This window comes from Berghia stephanieae, chromosome 10 (genome assembly GCF_034508935.2).
Source record: "Berghia stephanieae isolate SIO BIC M18660-M18661 chromosome 10, UCSD_Bste_1.3, whole genome shotgun sequence".
Classification (NCBI taxonomy): Eukaryota; Metazoa; Mollusca; class Gastropoda; order Nudibranchia; family Aeolidiidae; genus Berghia; species Berghia stephanieae.
This window is the reverse complement of record NC_088369.1, coordinates 21,835,967-21,853,466: the sequence shown is the minus strand read 5'-3', so window position 1 is coordinate 21,853,466 and position 17,500 is coordinate 21,835,967. Positions and strand designations below refer to the sequence as shown.

Below are 17,500 nucleotides of genomic sequence, written 5' to 3'. Positions count from 1 at the left end.
TATTGTGATCTTCTTGTGATCTATAGATAGTATGCGCTTGGTTAAGAAGCTCACAACATTGCCACCGGAAGTATAACGGACCAACACACAAACTATGTGTAACCATGAACTTTTATAGTGTGGTTACTACAGTTCAGTGAGATAAACGCGGATGGCAAAAAACAATAACAAAGACCTGAGCGACGTCAACTTCGAACTATCTATAGTAGTAACGTATCTAGATCCGGCATCTGTAAAGCTTTTTTTATCTTTGTCTCTATTTGTATCTATCCATCTCCTTTTATCTACCTAAAAGAATTCCTTCATGTCTTGTTTGTTTATCAAGCGATTCTTTCACACACACAAACACACACACAAACACACAAACACACTCACGTACGCCACACACCCGTCGGCAGATCTACATCAACCAATCCATTTGTCTAAGTTATCTTTCAATCTCTATTTATGTCTATCAAGATTGTTGGAATCATTCAATCTATCCACATGCATATGTATTTAATATAGATGCGGCTATGTGGTCAAGTGATATGGCTTTCGCTTTCGGGTCGGAAGATCCTGGGTTCGAGACTCGCTTGGCGCATAGTTGAGTCCTTGGAAAAGGCTCTTTACGCGCATTCTCTCACCGCAGCCAGGTTAAAATGAGTACCTGGCCGTTAACAGCGTTGTCTCTGTCCGAAAAAATTGTAATATCGTCTGACATGCGTCACGTCTCGTTCTACATGCTTCGAGCACGAGCACGTTAAATGGACATTGCGCTATATAAAAGCTCATTAATAAAAAACATTTTAAAAAATGGTTCTATCTAGTTATCTATCTTCCCTCTCTACCTATCTATCTGTCAATATGTCTATCTATTTATCTTTCTATCTATTAATCTGTAAGAAAAAATTTATGTGAAATCAGTATTATTTTTTTCTCTCCAAGTTTACCGTCAGGCACTTCATTCCTCATATCTTCATCAGCGGCGGTTCCTGCACTGGAGCAACATCGGTTAAGCCCCTCTATTATATTAATTTGTTTTTATAAACTCAAGTAGGGTTTTTTTTTTCCTAATGAGATTTAACAAACTTTGGTCCACTGTCATTCTGGGCCATAGATTGAAGTGATTAATCCATTCATCATTATTTGTGCTGGCTGCCGCCACTGCATTCTTTCGCTGTTATTTTATTATTATCGTTAACCTTATGATTTGATTTCCGGGTGACTACCCCCCCCCCCTCAAACATATCTTCACTCATCGTAGATAAAAAATAATTGAATATGACTATGGCCACGTAAAGAGATGACCTCAAGGTTGTCTAGTACTTTCTATTTAGTATATTAGTCAATAAGTTGGTAAGTTAATCCAATCCGTTTTGTCTTAGTATTTCAAGCAGGAAATATCGAAGCAAGTGAACAAACCGTTTTGACCCCAAAGCACTTATTGTACGTTAAGTAAATCAAGTTTCAAATTTTATGCAAACTTTTAACGAAAATGTTTTTAAAAAGTGTGTGTGTGTGTGGGGGGGGGGGGGATAGTGATATGACACTCGCTTTCGGATCGGGAGGTCCTGGGTTCGAGTCCCGTGCGGCGCATATTGTAATCCTTGGAAAAGGCTTTTTACTCACATTCTCTCGTCGTGCTCAAATGTGAAATGAATAGCCGACTTCAATTTCCCCTTCCCCTCCCCCCCCCTTCCATTCCCATTGCAAGCATCTGATAAAATAAAAAATATAGAAATGTACCCTGGTATGATCTACACCCTTTTGTATGTAAGATGTAAGGAACCAAAACACTTATTTCTGGGGGTGAGGAAGGAGTTGGGGGGGGGGGGGGTTGTCTTTTCTGATGACTTTCTGCTTTAGCTCTACCTGAAATTCTTGATACATAATATGCTGAACTTTTCAAATGTTATTATTTGAATGCGATTAGGAAAAGGAGTGGGAGTGAGGGGGTGGGTGGAACGGTGGATGAGGTTTTAGGAAAGGTGAATAACCCAATAATTATCTCTGTGACTATCTATCTGGGTTATTTTGTTGTGCAAAACACATTTAGTTTTTTAAAAACCTTTTTTACCTTTTAACCTTGGCTGTAAAACATATTGCATCTTTTATTCTTTTTTTAACACGTAAAACAGATAGTAATACACCATAATTGTTGTGACGAGCAGATTTAAGCGAAATAAGAAGTTTTCGCCAATCACTTTAAACCCAAACACTTTTAAAGTTTTTTATATACTGCGATATGTGGAAGATTACATGGAAGTGATAGAAAAGACAGGAATGCTTAACTAAAACAAAACTTCAGGTAATTTCCTATCATCTAATACCTTATTTGTTCCACTGTCTTAATTCACAGACAAGCTATTTCAATTTATTATCCTACACAAATGTAAATCCAAACATTTTGGGGATATAAGTATATTTCTTTAATATCAACGTGCCTCGAAGTGCGCTCAATACATCACAGAGACTACTAAGGGTTACAAGGATATGGGAACACCAAAATTAACATTATTAGTATATGTTTTATGGGAGAGAGAGAGAGAGAGAGAAAGAGAGAGAGAGAGAGAGAGAGAGAGAGAGAGAGAGAGAGAGAGAGAGAGAGAGACGGAAGTCAAGTGAATTTGGAAGGTGTGAGATTTTATATGTTAAGTTTTTACCTTATCAATTTCTACATTTGTAATTTTTATTTATTTACGTTTTACTTTTCCTCGTCTTATTAATTTTGACAACTCAATAATAGTCAATGGAAATACCTGGTTAAATGTCCACATGTGGATTAATGAAATACATCTTATCTTGTCATGTCATTTCTCAATCAGTTTTGGCACCACAGCCGGTCAGGTCAACTAACGTTTATTCAAAACAAAATAAAACGATTTGTTTCTTTTATACTTTTTTAAAATCTGGGATTCAAGCTTCGAGCCAAACTTTCCAAAGTATGATGAGACATTTTTGGAGATTGATAATTAATATCATCAACGTGGTTAGAAGTGTGCTCAATACATCACAGAGACTGCCAAGGGTTACAGGAAATTGAGAACTGCCAGATTAACATTATTTGTGGTCTATGTTTTAGCGGGGTTGGAGAGAGAGAGAGAGAGAGAGAGAGAGAGAGAGAGAGAGAGAGAGAGAGAGAGAGAGAGAGACGGAGGTCGAGTGAATTAAATTGGAAGGTGTGAGATTTAATATATTAAGCTTTTTCCTGATCATTGTCTATGTATGTATTTTTTTATTTATCAGCGTTTTGCTTTTTCTCGCCTAATTAATTTTCACAACTCAAAAGTCAATGACAATACCTGGTTAAATATCCTCGTGTGGATTAATGAAATACATCTCATCTTATCTTATCTTATCTTGTCATATCTTAATCAGTTTTGGCACCACATCAGGTTAAGTAACGTTCATTCAACTATTTGTTTCTTTTATATTAAAAAAAAAATCTGGAATTCAAGCTTCGAGCCAAGCCTTCTTCCAGAGTATCATGAGAAATTTTGGGAGATTAATAATTAACATTTTATAAAAACAAAGCAATTTTAACAAACGCAATACTAACACAGCATGTAAAAATGTAAAATTGTACGGCTATGTGGACTAGTGGTATGACACTCGCTTTCGGATCGGAAGGTCCTGGGTTCTAGCCTCGCTCGGCGCATAATTATCGGATGCTGACAAATATCTAAGTTGTCCCGATGGAAGATGACGTAAATTAAAGTTGTCCTGATGGATGATGACAAAAATCTGGTTGTCTGACGGATGGTGACGTAAATTATAAGTTGTCCTAATGGATGATGACGTAAATCATAAGTTGTCCTGATGGATGGTGACGTAAATTATAAGTTGTCCTGATGGATGATGACAAAAATCTAAGTTGTCCTGACGGATGGTGACGTAAATCATAAGTTGTCCTGATGGACGATGTCGTAACTCATAAGTTGTCCTGATGGATGATGACGTAAATCGTCCTAAGTTGTCCTCGAGGACAAAAATCATCAGTGATCTTGACGGACGCTGATGAAAATGGAGATTTTTCGAGTTTTAATAATAAACAGAAGTAATTACCTTCAAATAAGCAGTTTATTTTAATTCAAAGAGTAAGAGTTAATAAAGCTTATATTTGGCCTGAACCCCCCCCCCCCCCCCCTCGCAGATATAATATCATGTTAGACGACTCATCACAATATAAGAATGGGATTTATTTTTCAATTAATAATAACTATGAATTATTCTTTTCATATTTATATACATACATACATACATATATATATATATATATATATATATATATATATATATATATATATATCTTGAGAGAGAGAGAGAGAGAGAGAGAGAGAGAGAGAGAGAAAGAGAGAGAAAGAGAGAAAGAGAGAGAGACAGAGTGAGATATAGAAAGAGAGAAAGTGAAAGAGAGAATGAGAGAGAGCGAAAGAGAGAGAGAGAGAGAGAGAGAGAGAGAGAGATTGAGAGAGAAAAAAGAGAAAGACACACACACAAAGAGAAAGAGAGAGATATTGAGAGAGTGAGAGAGAGAGAGAGAGAGAGAGAGAGAGAGAGAGAGAGAGAGAGAGAGAGAGAGAGAGAGTAGACTAGCTCAATTTCCATAGATTGAATTTGCCCTTGTGTCTGCTGCGACAAGGGTAAACGGGGATAAAGTCAAGTACAAACCCCGTCGACTTGGCAGCAGCCAACACCCTGGAATTTATTTAAGATTCCTGTAATCACAATCTACTCCATACCCCCCCCCCCTTCGCTTCTACCTCCCCCTCCCTCCCCCACCCCCTTCCCTTCTACCCCCCTCCCCTCCCCCCGAATCACTGTACCTGTCGGCCCTTCCGAGTGCCAAGAAATAGGTAGAAAATGATGTTTTTCTAGCTTCCCTTCTAAATGTCATTTTGATTATATTAGGTGGTGGCAATAATATAGGTAAAAGAAAAAATGAACAATGAACAATACGTTCTTCGTCTAGAGAAAGCTGAATTCTGGTGTAACAACACGACCGTGCGCGCAAGAGAGTGGGGGTCCCGGTAGCTAAATTGGTAGAGCACTCGCTTCACAATCAAAGGGACCGAGATCTATCCCGGCTGCAGTCGAGATTTTTAAAATTTTTATGACCCCCCCCCCCCTGTCCACCCAGCAGTGATTGGGTAGTTGGGGTTGTTAGATCTGGCGGAAAGTACTTTGCGACTAGGATTAGTGTACTAGGGTAGCGAGCAATTGCTAATGTCCGTTCTGTTCCACGCTACAGAAATAGGGATTAACTTCGGCTACCATGGGCCTAGTGCTTCTGAAGGAGGAGGGAAGGCAAGAGCGCTGCCATTTCATTGTAAAAGGGCGAAAGAAGCAGATTATTACATTGTCACAGCTTGCTACCCGTGCACATTATTAGAAGGTCTGATAACCGAACGCAGTTATGGGATTGATGAAACATTGTTATAATGTACAATAATTTGGGATCGTGGATAGCTCATACGGTTGAGTCACGCTCTCACCGGCCAGGCGGAGTTGTCGTACCAGAAAGGTCGCGGGTTCAAACCCCCATCACCGCCGCGAAAAATGTTTATTCTCTATTGTCTTCTGGCACTTTCCTACTCACTTCATCTCTTGTTATCATGTACAGTAATATACTTTTGGAAATATTAAATTGAGAAATTAAGGAGCAGGCACCGTTGTTAGATAAAGAACTGATCAAGTGTGTATGAAAGGTGCCAGACAAAGCAAGAAAGAAAAATACAAGAAAATAAAACATCCCAAAAAATCAGTCGACCTAGACTGGGGGTCGAACCTCAGACCATCTGATTACTGGTCAAGCGTGCTACTTTTACACAACAGAGGCTCCTGACCAGTAATCAGAAGGTCTGAGGTTTGATCCCCAGTTGAGGTCGACTGACTTTTTGGAATATTTTTTTGTTCTTGTATTGTTCTTTCTTGCTTTGTCTGGCACCTTTCATACATACACACTGTTCGGTTCTTTATGATTGTATGTATTTTGTGTTGGTTTGAGGCTTCTTCCATTACGACGTGAGCCCCATAACAATTTGGGTTATCAGGCCTGCAAATAAGTATGATGATGAATATAATAGTCGAGATGAATTTGAGATTAGAGGATGGTTGCTTGTTTTTCCTTTGTTTTTTTTTGGTTTGTTTATTTGATTTTGTTTTGTTGTTGTCGTGTTTGTTTTTGTTGGGTCTTTGGAGGGTATCTGTTTTTCGTTTTTTTTTTGTTTTTTGTTTTTGTTTTCTTTTGACATTGTTTTTTGTTTGTTTGTTGTTTTTTTATTTATTTATTTTTTGTTGTTGTTGTTTTTTTTTTCTTGAGAAAAAAAACTCAGCTGCTATTGGTCACTTTGCAGTGCTGCACTGCGGCTGTCGCCTGGGTTATCTCAGGGTTTGTTGTTTTTGTTTTTTTCTCGTGATAGGCCTGAAGAAAATAGAAATTCCTCAGTAAATGAATAAAGGGAGGAATGTAACATCTATCCAATATTTATCATTGTGATTTATTATCATTTTCAGACGTCGTCGAGGTCTTCGACCTGTTCGATTTCTGGGACGGACGTGATGCTCTCGTAGACGCCATCAAAGTTGGAGATTTGTTGAGATGTGTAGAGCTTAACCCGACCAACGAACTCATTCAGTCATGGGGAGGCACCGCCAAGCCAGGTTAGTCTTTGTTTTGTTGGGGGTTTTTTGTTTGTTTTTTTTTTTTTTTTTTGGTTGTGTTTTTTTTTTTTTTTTTTTTTTTTTTTTTTTTTTTTTTTTTTGGTGGGGGGGGGGGGGGGGTTGTTTTTGAAGATTTGTTGTAATGCGTGGAGCTTAACCCGTGCAACGAACTTATCCAGTCATGGAGAGGCACCGCTATGCCAGGTTAGTCTTTGTTTTTGTTTATTTATTGTTGTTTTTTATGTTTTGTTTTGTTTTTGTGGGGGGGGGGGGGTTTGTTTTTGGAGATTTGTTGTAATATGTAGAGCTTAACCCGAGCAACGAACTCATCCAGCCATGGTTAGTCTTCATTCCTCTACAATTAAATGAAATTATCGATGGTCGTCGGATCAAACCTCTGGAGTCCTGATTTTAACGATCGGCGGATGAAACCCCTGAAGTCCTGATTTTAACGATCGGCGGATCAAACCTCTGAAGTCCTGATTTTAACGATCGGCGGATCAAACCTCTGAAGTCCTGATTTTAACGATCGGCGGATCAAACCTCTGAAGTCCTGATTTTAACGATCGGCGGATCAAACCTCTGAAGTCCTGATTTTAACGATCGGCGGATCAAACCTCTGAAGTCCTGATTTTAACGATCGGCGGATCAAACCTCTGAAGTCCTGATTTTAACGATCGGCGGATCAAACCTATGAAGTCTTGATTTTAACGATCGGCGGATCAAACCTCTGAAGTCCTGATTTTAACGATCGGTAGATCAAACCTCTGAAGTCCTGATTTTAACGATCGGCGGATCAAACCTATGAAGTCTTGATTTTAACGATCGGCGGATCAAAGCTCTGAAGTCCTGATTTTAACGATCGGCAGATCAAACCTCTGAAGTCCTGATTTTAACGATCGGCGGATCAAACCTATGAAGTCCTGATTTTAACGATCGGCGGATCAAACCTCTGAAGTCCTGATTTTAATGATCGGCGGATCAAACCTTTGAAGTCCTGATTTTAACGATCGGCGGATCAAACATCTGAAGTCTTGATTTTAACAATCGGCGGATCAAACCTCTGAAGTCCTGATTTTAACGATCGGCGGATCAAACCTCTGAAGTCCTGATTTTAACGATCGGCGGATCAAACCTCTGAAGTCCTGATTTTAACGATCGGCGGATCAAACCTCTGAAGTCCTGATTTTAACGATCGGCAGATCAAACCTCTGAAGTCCTGATTTTAACGATCGGCGGATCAAACCTCTGAAGTCCTGATTTTAACGATCGGCGGATCAAACATCTGAAGTCCTGATTTTAACGATCGGCGGATCAAACCTCTGAAGTCCTGATTTTAACGATCGGCGGATTAAACCTATGAAGTCCTGATTTTAACGATCGGCAGATCAAACCTCTGAAGTCCTGATTTTAACGATCGGCGGATCAAACCTCTGAAGTCCTGATTTTAACGATCGGCGGATCAAACCTGTGAAGTCCTGATTTTAACGATCGGCGGATCAAACCTCTGAAGTCCTGATTTTAACGATCGGCGGATCAAACCTCTGAAGTCTAGGACATACGAGCTTGTCGCGCCATGTTTTATGTTTCATTTAATTTTGGGCGGATCAGTTTTATATCGATGAAATCGATTCCAAAAATAGGAAATGACAAACAGTGTGATGTCAACAAAAAATGGGTTTCTTTTTTTCAAATCTAATTGGAAGTGTATATCCACTCTGTCTGAGGACCGGATACACCCCTTGTGTAATTGATCTTCTGGGTACAGACTGATGTGACAGCGTGGCTCAGCGGTATGGTTCTTGCTTCGTACACGAAAGTTCGACAACCCGCCGTGCTGTGTGGCCTTGAGCAAGTCACTTTGCGGTGCTGCATCGCGGCTGGCGCCTGGGTTATTCCAGTCTTCCCTTGGAATAGACCCTAAAGAAAAATTTCCGCTTAGGGATGAATAAAGGGAATTATTTATTATTTATTAATCATATTTTCTAGTCTAAATATACACAGGTCGTCAATAAATATCATCCATCCTCGCTCTCTTTTACATCCCGTAATTCTTGGAATCTGTCTATAGGGAATGAATGAGATTAGCGGAAGAGTAGCGTCCCTTGATTGGACGTCACCCATAGTCTGTGACGTCACCGGCGGAAAAGTTATTAGAGAGAGAACGTCATGTTAGTTGTGCGCATGCGTCTCTCGTCCTCGCTCAGCGCATAACCAACATGACGTTCTCTCTCTAATAACTTCTCCGCCGGTGACGCCACAGACTATGGGTGACGTCCAATCAAGGGACGCTACTCTTCCGCTAATCTCATTCCTTATCAGTCCCCCGAAAAGGCTGGTTACTTACACATTTTCAAGGAGTTCGGAACAAATTAATTGAGCTTTATATAGCGCAATATCCACTAAACGGTGGTTAACAGCAATATTTAACAGTTAGGACGGGGACATGACGCCTGTTAGGCGATATTACAATTTATTTTCGGACAGAGACAACGCTATTAACGACCAGGTACTCATTTTACACCTGAGTACGGTAAGAGAATGTGAGTAAAGAGCCTTCTCCAATGACTCAACTAGGCGCCGAGCGAGGATCGAACCCAGGACCTTCCTATCCGAAAGCGACTGTCATACCACAAGACCACATAGCCGCACAAGAAGAGTAGAAGATGTGAAGTTTACTCTCTGCCCTATTCCCTGTCGTCTACCTGGAATTTAGTAATGTATTTATGTCTTTATTGGTTTTTTATTGTTGGCTGAAGAAGGGTTTTGAGCCCGACACGTTCCGTGTTTGGTATTTTGTTCTTTTTTGAAGCTGTTATATTCATTTTTGTTTATTACCCTTTACAGTCCGCAGCTTCTAGCAGCCTCGTATCACTTTGTCATATTATTCCTAATCATTTTATAAAATAAATGTTCTTGAACATTCACAGGAGAGAAGCAGTATTCCCTCGAGGAGATGTTGGCCATTTACAAACAGACAAAGAAGGTCAAAGAATGGGGAACGTTTAGAGATTTCGAGGAGGCCTTCAAATCATTTGACAGGGAGGGGCAGGGCTATATCAGTGCCGCTGAAATGAGGCACTTATTGACAGCTATGGGTAAGTGAGCTATTGACAAAACTAGGGAGCAGTCCACTTGTGAACAACTAAGAATGAAGTGAGTAGAAAAGTGCCAGAAGACAATAGAGAATAAAACGGGGAAGGGGGGGGGGGGGGGGCAGCGTGGCTCAGCGGTACGGTCTTTGCTTCGTACCCGAAAGGTACCGAGTTCGGTGTGTGGCCTTGAGCAATTCACCTCAGCCTAGCTGAATTTGCAGCGCTGCACTGCGGCTGACGCTGGTTATTCCAGTCTTCCCCTGAAATAGGCCCTAGAGACAAATTTCCCCTATGGGATGAATAAAGGGAATTTTAGTTATTTTATTTATTTATGTATTTTTGTAAAACTTAGCGACGAAGGGGGCTCCAACCCAAGACCTTACTAATACGACAACTCTGCCTGGCCGGGGAGACGGTAACTCTACTGTCAGAGATATCCAGGACTCCTAAAAAAATTCCACTTGTGTAAGATAAAGATCTGAAAAAGTGTGTATGAAACAGTGGCAGACTAAATAGAACGAAAAAAAAAAAAACGAGAAAAAAATATCCCCCAATAAAAACCAGGCTGATTTTTGGGGATGTTTTGGGTATTTTTTCTTGTATTTTTATCTTTTTGCTTTGTCTGCCACTGTTTCATACACGCTTTTTTCTAGATTTTTCGGCATTTTACAAAGAAAGCTAATAATATGTGAGACGCAGTAGTAGAAACCCCCGTGTGGTGTCCGGGGTCCTTCAACAGAGAGGGTGCAAGAATAGCCCAACGCCAAGCCAGCGTTTACCCGATGTGGGATAAAACCCGAAACCGCAGAGAGCTTCTAGTTGAACGTAGTGTTGTGACGAAGCTTCCGGGCTGGTTCGCGACGGTGCACGAATGTGGTTGAGACTTTGCTGATTGGTCGGTCGATCGTCATAACATGATAGTGTGAGCATTATTAGAAGCTGCTGCTGCCAAGCCAGCGGGTCGTAAAAGTAAAAGAACGACTAATGGTGTGTAACTCCCCCTTTTTGAGTCAACTGGTCCTACAGGTTGGGGGTTGTCGAAGGGTTATTAAAACCCCATCCGTGAAACTCAAATTGTTGCAGAAACAAGCGGACAAATCAAATTCTTGTTTGTTTTACTTGCTTGGGTGACCGAAGAGTTTCTGCAATGCCAGAATTTAAGCTTATTTACAGAGAAGTGATAAGACATGGAATGAGATAAAAACAACAACAACAAAAAAATCGCTCAAGATAGAGAGGAATAGAAACAGTTTGTCCGTGGCCTATTCCCTGACCCACGGTGAAAAAGGCAATGATGATGATGATGATGATGATGATGATGATGATGATGAGGACGAGGAGGAGGAGGAGGAGAAAAGATCTACATGTCACCGGAAGTACTTTTAACATATCAAGCCTAATTAAAGATGTTTTGTGACTTTTAGATGACAATTTGGCTTAGCCCAATAGTATGAATGATAGTTTGTTATTTTCGACATACTTTCACTAAATTTTTAAAGCTAAATTATCACTCTAAACGTTTTATCTCATAATTTTTGGAGGTTATTTGAACATTGAAATGAAACATTACGCTTTTGAGCGGCTCTGTGGTTTAGTGGTATGACACTTGCTTTCGGATCGGACGGTCCTGAGTTCGAGTCTCGTTCGGCTCATAGTTGAGTCCTTGGAAAAGGCTCTTTACTCACATTCTCTCACCGTACTCAGGTGTAACATGAGTACCTGTCCGGAAAAAATTGTAATATCGCCTGACAGGCGTCATGTCTCGTTCTACCTGTTACGTGTTGCTGTTGGCTAGGGACCCTGTGTAAAAAGCGCTTTGAGCACGTTTAGTTGATATTGCGTTATACAAAAGCTCAATTTTTTTTTTTATACCCATTTTTTTTTTCTCAAACCCAATTTTCAACAGATTATCTTACTACTTCAAAGGGCCGTAACTCAGTCAATTTTTAACAGTATTTTATGAAATTGACGACAAAATGTAGAGAGTTGTCTACCTTTTTTGTGCTTTTTTTTACCAATTTTCATTCACCATCATTATATTTAATTTATTGATTGATTTTGACTCCTTCCCCCCAGGTGAGCGATTGACAGACGAAGAGGTAGACGAGGTCATCAAACACACAGATATCACCATCGACTTGGAAGGCAATGTCAAATATGAAGGTATGGAATCCGGAGCATACTCAATGTCTCAATCGTTTCTATGTTACATGTTTGTGTTGAGAATATTGGTTATTAAGCTTGAGTGCTGGCCAACTAACTTCGCGGAGTTGAGCCCGTGACCTCGAGAAGTCAGGGAGAGAAGGCTCTAATAAAAGATTAGGGTTAAAGCGATCTTTTTTGGGATCGTGGATAGCTCATACGGTAGAGTCACGCTCTCCCCGGCCAGGCGGATTTGTCGTACCAGTAAGGTCGCGGGTTCGATCCCCCATCTCCGCTGCGAAATTTTTATTCTCTATTGTCCTCTGGCACTTTCCTACTCACTTCATTTCTTGTTGGTATGGGATCCTTTGTATTGTACAGACCTGCCGATTTGTTTTGCTTTCCTGCTTAACAGACGGGTTTATGCGGCGATGTGGTCTTGTGGTATGACACTCGCTTTCAGATCGGAAGGTCCTGGGTTCGAACCTCGCTCGGCGCATAGTTGAGTCCGAGAAAAAAAGTCTCTTTACTCACATTCTCTCTCCGTACTCATGTGTAAAATGAGTACTTGGCCGTTAACAGCGTTGTCTTTGTCCGAAAAAAATTGTAATATCGCCTAACAGGCGTCATGTCTCCTTCTACACGTTACGTGTTGCTGTTATACGCTTTGAGCATGATTAGTGGATAATGCGCGATATAAAATCTCACGTTTTTTGTTGTTGCTTTTTTTTTGTTTTGTTAAAAAAAAAATTAAGTATAATTTTCTGCCATGCATTTTCACGTGGTAACAATCATCAATTTTCACGTGTTCCACCGTGACAATATACGAATGTTTTGCTTTCCCGCTTATCAGATCGGCTGACTTACATTTCAACCTAATTAAATACCGAACACCAAGACGGAATAAGAATTAATTTAGTAAAGTTCATGGTATTTATCATAGTTTGTTTGATACTATTCTAGTGTACGTTTTGGAGACTAAAAAGCATAGTCCACATGTGATACCGTTGGAAACAACATACGTAGTCCAATCTAAAATTTCATTTTTTTTGTCACCGTCAACTGGGGTAACTTTGCCTCAAGGGGAATCTTTGCCTCTGGGAAATAATAAACGTGGCTTTGTTGCAGTTATTGTACCCGTTAAGATACGAATGTTTACAAAGGAAATAACTGCCACAAAACGAAACAATATCTTAGTGGTCCAAAATTCAAGAAGCAAAGTTTCCCCTTTAGGCAAAGTTACCCCAGTTGACGGTATAGCTTGGATAATGTGACTTTTCATGTTTTTCCATCATGGACTCCAGCTAGTCTTCAGTCAGTCATTCTATTTAATAGCTCAGATGATCATAATCAACTTTCTATCTAATTTGTCGTCCTTTCCTTTTTTTCTCTCCCCCCAGATTTTATCAACAAAGTTTTGACTGGACCCAGAATGTAGATCAACTTATTTCGTGCTCACTCACTTTCTCTCATTTAGTCAATATTTCAAACTGTAGATCTACATTTCATTGCATCTGTCTGCGTCCACTTTTTAGAAATTCTATCTTCAATGTAGTGCAAGAAGTGCGCCGAAGAAAACAAAATATGTTGCTTAGAAAGATGACCATTTATTTAACTCTCTCCTTACCAGCCATTTTCAGGATTCCCCCCCACCAAATTTTCACACCCTACTAACACAAACAAATATTTTTTTATCATTCAAACACAATAGCAGTGAAGTTCTTGTGACACATAATTTCTTTTACAAAACAAGCTCTACAACACGCTATTCATCTTCTTAAATTTTATGATGTACAAAAGAAAATTGATTAAGAAAAATGTTGGTTGTATCGTAACGAATGTGACGATTTTTCCTATAGTTGATATGGAGAGGGTTAAATAAAATCACTAAACTAAACTATTCCTGTCAATCAGTTGTAAGATACTTTAATATTATTATTATTTCATTTCCGTCAAAGTCACTGATAACCGATGGCTTCTTCGGAAAAGTTTTGTATATTCTACAAAAACAAAATTGCGCCATTGTGTGTTGTTATTCTTCTTTTTTTATTTTGGACCATTTCTTACTTGTTTTCAAAGTCATTTATCTGTATGTCTTAAACTATCAATTTTATATATAATTCAAATAACTGTAAATTCGTGTGTGTCAAAAGTTAAAATTATATGTTTCTGTCTTAGAATTGGTGCTAAGCGTGTGAGAATTCTAAGTTGCTTATTTTTGTATTCACTTGTTATACCAAGACTAAATCTTGTTGAGCTACGTTTAAAATAGTTTAATGGCGAAACTAGGAAGGTGCGTCGTTGAAATGAGCCAATTTCAATTTGATGGGCTTCGTGTGTGATAAGAATAAATTAATATAATATATCACAGCCTATGTATCTATGCTTATTTAGATGCAACTAAATCAACACCAAATCACACTCTTTGTTGTTTCTATGCTCAATCATTATATAATCATATACATAAATATATAAATGTCTATACATATATATCTATATTTATGAAAGGGGACCAGTGGATTTGCTACACAAAATGTCATTTTGTTCATAGTCTGTAATTAATTATCTATTCTATTATTCTATTTTCTCACAACCAAACTTCAAAATTCCAACCGGCGAAGAACTTAATGTTCGGAGAGATTTATATTTATATTGCAATTCTTTAAATGAAACTAGTTCTAAAAATTGCCATTCTTTTTGTTCTTTTTCTCCCTCCGTCATTAACTTTTGAAGGATTTTGAGGACCTTCAGGTCAACTGTTTTGAATGTTTACAAACTTACAATGTGATAATCTAAGATTTTATATCTTTTCCTGTGCCATTTGAATTACTCATTGTTGTGCTTTAATTAAAGCAGGTAACTTTTGGACCAAAGAAAACGAAGTGCACCCCTGTATCCTCAACCTTGTGAAACCTAAAAAACCTTCAATTTGACCTTGACCATTCCCCTTTTAAAACTTTTTTTTTTTGTTCTCTCCCTTTGTGTGCAAAATCCCTCATCCCTTTTCACCCATGGTTTGTGGTACCATCCAAGATTATTGGAATGCGCCCAACCATAATACCCGTACCACGATTACCACCTAAACCACAACCACCACCACTACAACCACCACCACCACCACCGTCACCACCAACAACCCATTTATATTACAAAACTACCCGAACCTCATATTGCATAGCAACCAATAGTAACAGCTTTTAAGAAGTGAATATAATAACAAAAACAAGATTTAAGAGAAATAATAAATCAAACCCGTTAAAATGACTTATGACAATAACAAATGATTGACGTCTTCGGATGACTTTTTGAACGACATTTTAAAACCAACATATAGAATATTGAAAAATCAAACTTTGGTACTAACGTTCCCATCTCCTAACATAACGTTTATTTGAATTTCCATCAAAGTTAAAGCAAAAAGAATGTCCGAAAGTACGATTCAAAATATTGTTTTAAGACATTATTATTGGTTTGTTTGCAAAGTGTGATCAGTGTGTTTGCATGGACCTCTTTCCTTATATTGTAACATTATTTTCTTCCATATGTAAACTTGAAATCGTTACATACTGTGATATTCCAGAAAACTCTAAGAATAGTCAGGAAAGGCATATTATTATTATTATTATTATTATTATTATAACTATATCCACGGTAATCGCCTTTTAAAATGTCTTATACTAAAAATAGACAAACAAATATTTTAACACATTGTGTAATGTGTAAAAAATAGACAAACACACCCTTAAACACGGTGTGTAATGTGTAATTTGGATAGTCATAACATCAGGGATACGTAATATAAAAGTATCGAATCGAGTTCGTGGCTTTATTGTTTCGTCGTTTTGTTGTTACGTATTTTCTTGTTCTGTTCATTTAATTATTTTTTCAACCACGGCAATGTTTTTGTTCTGTGCTTTTGTGTCAACTTCATCGTTTGGTTCAACAAAACTTTTTACTGGTTTTTAGCTTATTTAGAATAATACAAAAATTACTTTGATTTTATAAACACCGTGTTTGGGGTTCTTTCTTCTTTGTTTTGAGTGTTGTGTTATTCGGAGTAAAGGTTGATTGAGACAAATAAAATGCGAACATTTCTATAGCGCATTTCTACATGGGTGCTCCATGCTCAATGCGCTTTAAAATGTTTCATTTATTCCTCCAGAAGGCCATGTGGAAACATATTTCCGTTTTGTAAGTATCAGTTGCCTGTTAGGCGTCCTTTTTGTCCAAACACTCTTACAATACCTGACTGCGCATGTAGTCAGGTACCCATTCACACATGATTCGAGTGGGGTATGTAGTGTGTGTAGAGTGCCTTACCCAAGGACACAACGTCGGGACCAGAAATTTCAACGATCACTGTCACCCATCTTGTTACTTATCATGCTTATCAGTGCTTGACTTTTGTGACAAGACGAGACACTGAGCCACCAGGCACAGCCACCATTTTCATTGGTACGCTTGCCTGTCACCCGAACGAATCAATCAGCCCCATAGACCCTGAACATCATTCACAATGGGAGCGATCTATAGATAGTTCGAAGTTGACGTTATCAGGTCTTTGTTATTGTTTTTTGCCATCCGCGTTTATGAGTAATGCTCACTGAACTGTATTAACCCGGCTTTAAACGTTCATGGATACACACAGTTTTATGTGTTGGTCCGTTATACTTCCGGATGGCAATGTTATGAGCTTCTTAGCCAAGCGCATACTATTCGAGTTTTCGTCCAACAAAGTCATCAATCACATACTTTGTTGCTGTGCAACGATTGGATATTTCTTAACAAATATAATCACGCTGAATTGTTTATGAAAAGTGTAAACATACTCGTGTGTCAAGCTGAACAAAATAACCAATCGTGGAATTAGACATTTCAAAAGCTGTGAACACTTTTCACTATGCGGGTCATGTTGAGCACATTTTGCAATGTGACCAATGACTCGAGCACATGGAAAAGTAATATAGATCATCCCCATTTTAACACAGGCGATTGAAAAAAAATGCATGGTGTAGTCGAGTGTGGCTATGCATTTCCCTCATTGGTGTGTCGAAATATTGTGATAAATGCTCACAATCTGCGGGGCTGATCGATTCGGTTGTTTGGCATGTACTAAAGGTGGTTATGCTACCGAGAAGAAAGATAATACCCGAGACGATAATGATAAAGTCGAGACAAGGCACTTAGCAGATCTATGCGTATGAAATGTCAGGTCGGTAAACACAGAATTTTGAGTATCGATGCTTTCCAACACCTTCAAAGTCTGATAGATAGATTTTAAAGAGAGCTAATCACACAAGCAACTAAAGTTAGAGGCTGCGACAACCAGTGCTAAATTTAGGTTAAATCGGCTGCTTGGTATGTACTAAAGCTACCGAGCCACAAGATAATACCCGAGACTATAATGATTATCTCGAGAAAAGAAACTTAGGGAGATCCATGCATCAACAATGTGAAGTCGGTAAACACAGCATTTGGGTATCGATGTTTTCCATAACCTTCAAAGTTTATAGTCTGATAGATAGACTATAAAGAGAACTAATCACAAAAGCAACTAAAATCAGATACTGCGACAACCGGTGCCAAATTTAAGTTAAATTACAAATAAACACACGATA

The 17,500-nt window shown here is 38.8% G+C and overlaps 2 protein-coding genes across 2 annotated transcripts in view; both read left to right on the top strand.

The window, feature by feature from the left end:
• The window catches only part of LOC144980812 (myosin essential light chain, striated adductor muscle-like), a 35,747-nt gene extending 19,859 nt beyond the window's left edge, over positions 1-15,888 (top strand). Inside the window, exons 2-5 of the mRNA XM_078928634.1 lie at positions 6,499-6,645; positions 9,576-9,743; positions 11,817-11,903; positions 13,283-15,888. Of these exons, the coding sequence (XP_078784760.1) occupies positions 6,499-6,645; positions 9,576-9,743; positions 11,817-11,903; positions 13,283-13,320 (440 nt within the window). The 3' untranslated portion in view covers positions 13,321-15,888. The remainder of the gene's footprint in view (positions 1-6,498; positions 6,646-9,575; positions 9,744-11,816; positions 11,904-13,282) is intronic.
• Positions 1-17,500, top strand: part of LOC144980823 (putative serine protease K12H4.7) — a 641,746-nt gene that overhangs the window by 393,739 nt on the left and 230,507 nt on the right. The window lies entirely within an intron of this gene.